This window comes from Neophocaena asiaeorientalis, unplaced genomic scaffold (genome assembly GCF_003031525.2).
Source record: "Neophocaena asiaeorientalis asiaeorientalis breed wild unplaced genomic scaffold, Neophocaena_asiaeorientalis_V1.1 scaffold226, whole genome shotgun sequence".
NCBI classification, from domain to species: Eukaryota; Metazoa; Chordata; class Mammalia; order Artiodactyla; family Phocoenidae; genus Neophocaena; species Neophocaena asiaeorientalis.
The window spans coordinates 5,851,957-5,861,460 of record NW_020173037.1 but is presented as its reverse complement, the minus strand read 5'-3'; the positions used below and the strand labels follow the sequence as shown (position 1 = coordinate 5,861,460).

General features: G+C 37.5%; 1 protein-coding gene across 1 annotated transcript in view; it reads right to left on the bottom strand.

Annotated features, from left to right (window-relative positions):
- The window catches only part of UBXN2B (UBX domain protein 2B), a 26,540-nt gene extending 20,255 nt beyond the window's left edge, over window positions 1-6,285 (bottom strand). Inside the window, exons 1-2 of the mRNA XM_024742565.1 lie at window positions 6,274-6,285; window positions 4,024-4,127 (exon numbers count right to left, since the gene is read on the bottom strand). Coding sequence (XP_024598333.1) covers window positions 4,024-4,127; window positions 6,274-6,285 — 116 coding nt within the window. The remainder of the gene's footprint in view (window positions 1-4,023; window positions 4,128-6,273) is intronic.
- Window positions 6,286-9,504: the final 3,219 nt, after the last annotated feature.

The window sequence follows — 9,504 nt, the reverse complement described above, 5'->3', positions numbered from 1 at the left end:
AGAGGGGAGGGGAGGGGAGGGGAGGGGAGGGGAGGAGAAGCAAAGCTTCCTGCTGCAGCTACTCCTGTTGGAGCCCCTTCCCTCCTGACTCCTGTCCCTAATCTGGCAAAGTACAACGATAGAGTTCCTTTTTCTCAGCCTTGGTGAGAAAGACCTTACAGGAAAAACCTGACGTAGGAAAAGATTTACTAACTTCTTTATGGTCACTGATTTTTTATTACCAGTATAAGAAATCTTTGCCTACCTCAGGGTCTATTTTCTTCTAGAAGTTTTATTGTTTTCCACAATCCATCCTTCTCCTCTTTCATAAGTATGCCTATATACTTGACTCTCCTTCTCTATTTAAATTCATCTATCATCAACGTTTGTCCACTCCCATAGATAGCAACCTCCTCTATACAGAGGACTCTCAAATGTATGTCTTTAGACCTTCTTACTTATAGCCCGGTACTGAACAGAAAAGCACCTCCTTCAATCCAGTTCATCTCTTCCCATTAATGATCACATTTTCCCTGGATACCAGATTAAGAAGCTTTCAGTCTTTCCTCTTTCCCGTTCACTTACTCTCTATATTCCACGTCATCATGTTTCTACAATCAATTCTTTGAAAGTATCCCACACCAGTTTCACCCCTTTCTGCTCCATTCCACTGACACCATCCTAACCTCACATTTCATGCCCACATTCTCTGGATTACTGCAGCTGTCTTCTTCTTGATTTGTCTCCTTAGTTTGTTCTTCCCACTGCTATTTATCCTATACGGTACTGCCAGACCTACTTTACCAGAAGTATAATAATAATAACCAACATTTATCAACTGCTCATTTAATCCTCATAACAATGGCATTAACCCCACTTTCCAAATAAGAAAACTGAAGCTTAGGGAATTAAAAACACTTGTCCACAGGCAAAACCTTATCAGAACAGAGAGAAAAAAAGATAGAAAACTGAGGTGTGTCTATGTCTAGAACCAAAGCTTTACCGCTCTACTATAGTTTTTATGGTAAAAGCTACAGTGAAAAACATATACTGGCTTTCCCCTGCCTCGCGTACAAGAGCAGCTCTCCTTGGCTGCCAAGGCTGGCCGTGATGTGGCTGCATCCAGGACTGGATGCATAATGTGTGGGCCGGCTGCAAAATGAAAGTAGGAGTCTCCTTGCTCAAAGTGTATTGAGAATTTCAAGACAGTAATACAAAGCGTTAAACCAAGCTCGCGGCCCTTCCCGGAGAGGGGCTCTGGGGGAAGGCTGAGGCTCCACGTGCACGAAGCACACACGGCAGCACCCCGCCCACCCAGCCTCACCTGCCGCGAGGCTACTCACGTTCTGCTGCTCCTTTCTGGCTCGCTCTTGGCATTTTTATTATTTTTTCTTCTGGGCCTATCTTGTTCCTTGTCTTCTGTGCTTACCCACATCCTAATAACCTTTTAAGGCCCAGCTAGGTACCGACACTGTGCTAGACATCTGATAGACTTACTGAATCCTCAAAACCATACTAGCGTCTCATGACTTGTAGGGGACATTTTTTTTTAAGTTCTTACATTTTTGGACAAGAAGACTCACATTTTTAAAGTTCTATTTGTGACAGAGAAGCTTCTGTGGATGAATATGTAAAAGCAGCTGTCAGGCTAACTTCTGTGAGTTTTTCTGTAGATCCTGCCCCTCCTCTTATAAATTAAAAATAGGTCACACTACGTCTAGAGTACTTAAGTTTCACATTATGTACACAGTGACTTAAAATGACAATGAACAGATGAATGTTTTGATATCTAATGTTGTCCAAGAAGGTGGACCATTAATTAAGACTGTTTTCTGTACCAGACAGAGCGGTAGACATGCAATGAAACCCGGCAGATGTCAATGCTGAATGTGAAGTCAAGGGAACTGCATACTTAGCATTCGAAAATATCACACTTCGCAAGAAGAAAACATTGCCAATAATCTGCTTCACATTGTATTTTAAGCAGATTAAACATAGTATAAGCATCAACCAATATATTTAAGGCAGCTCCTCTTTTTGGATATGTAAATAATTCTAGAAATCAAATCTGAGGCACAAAGTCCTTAAAAATTGCATTATCAAATTATAACTGTTAACGGCAACACTGTTTCAGATAGCATAAAAGAGAAAAAACCACTCATTGAAATATCTTAAGGATTATATTCGAAGAGCAAGGAAAATATTAATACACTAATCTTATTTTAAGAAGTCAAATATTTTGATTTGTTATACCAACAAATTAAGTCATTCAAAATCTGTTCAAACTGGGGAACAGTGGCCAAATAGTTAATGAGTAAAACTTTGGTACATTAATATTTTGAGCTCTTTCAAAATTTCAGAGACTGTATAGATTAAGGAAGCAGTTAAAATACAAAATATTATATATATATATGTCTATGTATGTGTGTATAGGCATACACACATACACAAACATACATATTAAATAAGAATTAAATGAAAGGGAAGGATATTCAAACCGTGCCAAGATACCAACCTGCAGATTATAAAGGAAAAACTGTATCTTCCGATGGAGTGGGGTGGTGGTCAGCACCTTAACCAAGTGAACATAGCACCAATAGTGGGAAAACCTGAAACCATATGGCTCCTGATGTGATATAATACATAGCAGAAAACATCACTAACTAGTGCTCTTAACAAATACGTTTAACAAGAATCTAATCGTGAGGAAACAATGACCGTGAATGTGGCCCATTTTAAAAGACATCTGGCCCCGGCTCTTCAAAGTCCATGTAATAAGCTTTAGATTATATAGATGAGCTAAATGCAGACAACAGAAAGGTTGGGGAAAATGCTCTGGATTCAGATACCAAACAGGCATCATGAGTGGAACGCATGGCCCTTGGCTGGATCCTAAACCCGAAAGGCTCTAAGGGTACCTGACCATAGACTACGGATTAAATGACTCACGCAGCTAGTGCTCATTTTCTAAGGTGTGATATGTTATCACGGTTATAAAGGAGTGTGGGCTTCTTCTTAGGGGGTGCAGGCTGAAGCCTCTAGGGATGAAGTGCTATGATGGCTGTAATTTACTTCCAGATGGTCGAGTAAAAGACAGCGTGTGCACCAACGTACCACTGTATATAACGTGTTAACAACTGGTGAATATCGGAGCAGACGCAGCATATAGTCATTGTCTTTATCTTTGATTATCTATGGATTTTAAAATTTGTAAAATAAAAAGGTGGGGTGAAAATTATAAATATTATTCTTTATTTCCATCCAGGTCCAGAAAGGGATGTCATTTTACCTCCCCTACAGAAAGAAATAAGGTAGACTAGTGACCAACAAAAAAGAAAGAATAACTTCCAGTGAATTTTTCAACTTTTGATAAAAGAACAGACTTTCTGAAAATGAGATATAATGAGAAAATTCAAGTTTCTCCCCAGTAATGAGATTTGCAGTACTAAAGGGACATCGAGGAAAACATTCCTGGAAACAAGAAAACTCATGACAATAAAATATACCTGGTTCTCATCTCTTAAAACGTCACTGTTGGTTGTTTTTATAGTTCAGGGATTTTAACAATAGTAAATACTATCTAGAAGATCATTACTAGATGGGTCATCACCCAACAGAAGGAAAGACAGATTCCTGAAGTTATAGATTCTTAAATGAAGGACTCCATGGATGCGCTTTAAGAAACACACAAACCCTTAAAAACGACTGACAAAATTGTACATAAGTCTTGCTCTGGGGGAGAGGGGGTATAACTTTCATCAGATCCTCAATGAGTCCAATGACTCAAAAAAGAACCACGGTGCCCAAGAAAAATACTATTCAGTATATTATGCTATGTGATGTCTATCAAAATATTAAGTATTTAAGATAATTTTCCCATAAGTTTCTTCTGGCTTTCTGACTATTAAAGTTTCAGAAATAGTATCTAAAAAACATTTATTTTAAGAAGTTATAGTTAAAAATAAATTCCCGGGGCCATTTAAAATAATGTGGGATTAGTGAACTAAAAAGAGATACAAGTTTAAAAACCAAAACAAAACTTACCTTTGAGGTGGTGTTCGTGGGCTTTTAAAGGCTGTAGCGTGAGGTCTATCAGATTTGGAAGCTTTGCATTTCACTTCATCTTCATATAATTCTGCCAAGGCCAACTATAGAATAATAGATTTGTTATAAAGTATAAAAACACTAGAAATAAACCCTTCTACACAATGACAAGTTATGAGTAGAAAATTAACTTGTAACTGAGTAGTAAAGATGTCTAATGAAAAATGAAGGCTGCCATTTCAGAAGATGACTCCCTTCCAAAATAAAACTGCTGCATCTCTCATTTATAAAATGAACCAAAAATGCCACATATAGTAGAATAAATTAAAGTTACAATAATTGTTTAATTACTTTCAATGAACTATTCAACAGTTTCAAAAACTATTTGGTAACAGATCATTTTCAAAGTTGGACCTACAATTCTTTTAAAAATACTTGAAGATGTTTCACACTAATGTCAGTTTGCTCTCATCAGATCCCATAAAAATATTTCACTTAGCTGTTCAAGTTTTCAAAATCTGAGTACATGAAACAATTCCAAGATTATTCTACTTAAAAGTTTACCAGACATATAAATTTCATCAAGTTTAGGAAAATGAGCTTCATTTCAATGAATGATATATACAGTTTATATAACTTTTAGAAAGCAATATTACCAAATTATGCTTTATAGATATATGGCTGGATATCTTCAAAATGAAATAAAGCATGGTTTCTGAAACTGGAATTTTAAGAAATTTTCAAAATATTTCATTATCATATAAGTTACTTTGTTCCCACTTCTGACTTTCTTGGACAACTCAAAAACTTTCCTTTATGCCCCTTGTGGCTATTTAATTATAATTGGCATGACCATAATCTTTGGAAAATTAAAAAAAGACAAAAAAAATCCCCAAATCCCCCCAAAACCCAGATGAAGTGCTCCTTCTAGAAACATGAGAAATATAAAAACTATCTCCAGGGATTCTTTCCTCAGTAGGAAAAGAAAAATAGGGAACTGGGGCAAAGTTAATTCTCTGAAGATTCCATTAGTCAACCTTTAAAATATGCACACAAGAAAACAAAAATGAGTCTTTATTTTTCCCACCTAATTTTTTACCTCCACCCCCTACACATATGTCAACTTTCATATTTCTAACATGGCAATTTTGCAGGAAATCCTAATTATAAAAGTGCTACGTAGCCTAAAAGGACTTATTAAAATCCTAATTTAGGCTCTAACTGTGTTGGGCAGATTATTTAACTTCTCTGAGCCTTAGTTCCCTCATCTTTTAATGCCTATTAAAACAATACCTTAGAGGTATTACATAATGTATGTGAAGCACAGGCAAGTGCTCCGAGAAGATATTATTAAAAAGTGCTCAGCAATGATTGTGTCAGTGTTTCATTTTCCCCAAGGTTTCTTTTCTTCCTGCAGTGTTATCTATATGTTTCCTATGGTCTTTTCCTACTTATCCTCTCCAAAAGGAGAAAACAAAACAAAACAAAAAACCCACCACAAAACAAATGAGAAGAGACAGAGGCAGAGACAGACAGACACTCTGACTACTTCGGCCCAAAGTTTTCAGAAATTTTTACCTCCCTGAAATTTCTTCAAAACCGTATTCCTTTATGGATTTCCTCATGAGCTGATAATATCGCTCTATGAATTACTTTTATGCTATTCCTATTCCCATCAATGAAAATGTTATCTGTATGTCAAAGGGCCATTTCAGCCATCCTTCAAGAAGCCTTTTCTAATTTTCTTAACTAAAGTGGTATTTCTTTTCCAAATCCTCATAGCACATTTATATTAAACATTACATTGTCATCACTTGTGTACTTTTCTTACTATTTCATCCCCCCTACTATAATTTAGGTTTCCCAAATTGTTTTTAACATAGCACATGACAGGCACCCAACAAATTCTTGTTCAATTATGTAGACTACAACTCAGCATGAATCATAAAGAGACACAGATAATGTTATAGATTTCAAAACTGAGATTATATTTGCTATAGTTTTGGACCTTGTTTTTTGCTTTAAGATGATCTGAATAAACCCTGTAAATCAAATAATCTTCTTCTATAAAATAAATGAATAATGCAAACAATGCCTTTTGACTCCATGGAATGTGGAATATATATTAACAAAATAGGAATATGGAGAAAATTACATTATAGCAGGGAGTCCACCTAGCTGAAAGGGCCAAGTTATCACCAGAAAATGAATGATATTTAGAGGGAATTAATGCCAGGATCCATGATGTACCTGAAGCATCATATGGCATAAGTTCATAAGCAAATATTTTAAATAAAGTTAATCTATATTATTTGACATAGCAAATGACACCACATCAGAAGAGGAAATTAACTGATGCACTCATTGAAACCAGTAGAAAACAACAACAAAATCTCAGTCAAATAAAGAGATAAAAATGTGTGCACTGTGAAGTAAAGATGCACTGTGAATTATCAGGACAGACTTCCATGAGCTAAACAACTAGATTATGAGGTATTTCAATTACACAGAGAGAATAAAGTACGTAAGCCCTGATAATCTTTTCTCTAGAATTTGAAATGTGAAAAATGTGAGAAAAGAACCTGAAATTGTGGGTGAGAACATCAAATATATAGCAAAAGATGAAAAGTACTGGAATTCCCAGTCTTAGAGGGACAACTGCCAGAAGGTATAACAGAGATGTTTCAATCTAGAAAAGCAACATCAGCATCACCTGGGGACCCTTGAAAACTGCAGATGCTCAAACCCCAACCTAGACCAAGTGATTTAGAAAATCAGGGGTGGGGTCTGGTGTCCGTGCTTAAACAAGCCTTCCAGGTGACTCTGATGTATGTTAAAATTGAGAACCAACGATATGGGACGCTGACATCAACAGGACGAGGGTACTTGTGACAAGTGCAACACAGTGCCAGACATCTGTACACTTTTCTTACTGATAGAACTCCCCTCTTTGCCCCATCCAAAGCCCACTCTGAACCCTAGGAAGTACTGAAGTTATTAGCCCCAATTCTCCTCAACTCCAACCTATATGGAAACAAAGAAATAAAAACAGAAATCTTTTCCTTTTGATATCATTCTGGAGGAAACCTGGGACAGAAGCATACGATCAAATACCTTAACTGTTAACCCCGTTGTGTGGATGGACTGAGGGGCATGAGAAGAGACAAAGGGCTCTGAAAATGTTCACAAACACTAAGGAACACTGAGGTTTTGGGGGTGAGTACTGTCACTAACAATCCTACACCAAACTTTCCCACTGACTGTTCCCAGTTTTGGAGGAGGAAAGGACCTAGGATCTACTCGCAGTTTGAGATCCACGGGAGATTTCTGAATTTGTGAGTCAGAGGCTCTCGGCGCTGGGAGGCTTTTTGGGAGATGACGATCGATCCATCTTTCCTCTTGTGGTGAATCAGGAAATCTCTCCTGATGTAGATGCCAACAAACCCTACGCTGCATGGCAGCTAAGAAATAGGTACTTAGTGGTACTTTTGCTATTTCCAGTTATACCGTGAAAGACTCTTGGAGCGAGTTGTCAGGAAAGTTAAGGAGTATCTACTGAAAACTGAACCAAATGGGTAAGTCTCAAAATAAACATGGCTAGATTAAACAATAAAATAATCCCCAAATAATCAATATCCAAGAAACCAGCTGGGGAGACAACATCATCCAATTCTTTTAAATCTTTGATACATACTCTATTTCTTCATATGCCATCACTTGGTTGTTTTCAGGTTTCTTTGCAAATTCTTCACATTCTTATTAAATTCTAAGGAAAACACTATGAATACTTAGTGTATTTGATGTTCCAAATCACATTCATAAAAAATCAGTTATCTACTTAAAACTACCTACCAGGAAGTAGACAGGGGATGGAAAAAAAAAAAACCCAAGAAACCCTATTTTCTAATTGATGGTGGAAAGGAAGGAATTCTCCCAATTGGTGACATCTACCACAATATCTCCAACAATTTATCATATCTTAATCCAGTGGATGAAGTATAAACTTGTCAAGTATCAGGTGATCATTAACCAAGCTGTTCTCATTTTTCACATAAAAAGACAAAATAGATTTAAATTAGAGAAAGGATATTAAGTCACACAGTTTTAAGTTTAATAGCATTAGCATGGACTAACCAGTGAAAATTATAGTATTTTTCTCCTTTAAGGGAAAAAGAACCAAATATTTACTAAGCAAGTCTGATCCAGGATAACATGGGATTGAACAATTTATAGGCATTTCTTTATTTCATCCTTGACACCACCATCACCTCTAGTTTACAGATAAAGACAATGAGGATCAGAGAGGTTAAGACATTTTTCCGATATTCACATAACTACTAAGTGTCAGGGTGGAGATGCAAACCGAAGTTGTTCTGACCAGAAACTCCACTTTTTCCCTGACAGTCCATGCTGCCTCTCAGTGATACTGGTCTTCGGCAGAAAATACGAGGTGGATGAGACCTTCCTGCCCCTTGATTCTGTTTACTGCATCTGAACTGACTATGAACACTGGAACTATTCTACATCGAGTTCATCTCCTAACCTGACACCAATCTCTCCATTCTCCAAATTTGTCATTTTATGCCCTACTTATTTTGGCACTAATTCATACTCTATCTCAAAATGTTCTGTTAAATATATGTGTATCTTACTTCTGCAAAAAATAGGTAGAAATGTCTTTTATACTTCTATGCCCTTCAACAGTGTCCCAGCACCAACTGTGGATTTGAGGTCCTATTTATCTCTGCATTCCCGAGCTTAGCAGTATGTTACACGGCAGGTGGTCATTATATGTTTGTTCAAAGAAATAGAATGAAGGTGTAACAATGAAGTAATAGAACTTTTCTACCAAGGCTTGTGGACTGAATGTCATTTATTTTTAATTACAGCTCCCTACAGATGTTCACTTTTTGAATTTTATCAATGATCTTACAAAGAGTTAAAAAAAAAACAACCTCTAAAATGAGTAGTGCGATGCATCTGGCGGAGCAAGATTTGGTGCGCTGGTATTTAGCTAACTAATGTCAATGTCCTGTAACATTACGAAGTTTTATTTCTCTGTTTCTTATGTGCAATGTTTTCTAGACTGTAAGCTGTTACAACCAGGCTGCGCAGCCGCAGGATGAAATACTTTTTAGTTCACCCCTTTAAAAGGGAAAAGCTATCTGATAAAAAGGAACCCTTTTACACGTAAGTAATCGAGCCACAAACAGCATCCAAGACAGACAAGATCAAACCAGCCCACGCTGTGACTCGACTTCCCCACGCCACCGCAGAGCTTTCTTCTGCAGTGAGTCTGACCGGAGCATCAACCGGTGAAGCACTCAACTGACCCCTAACCCCCCAAACACCATTCGACATGAGCAGCTGCTTCTTAAACTGCAAGTGGGGTGGAGGGGAAACGAGGCAAGGGCACCACTGACAGCCGGGCTCGGACACTTGTTTCCACCGACGCCGCTGCCCGGCGCGCCGCCTGGGGCG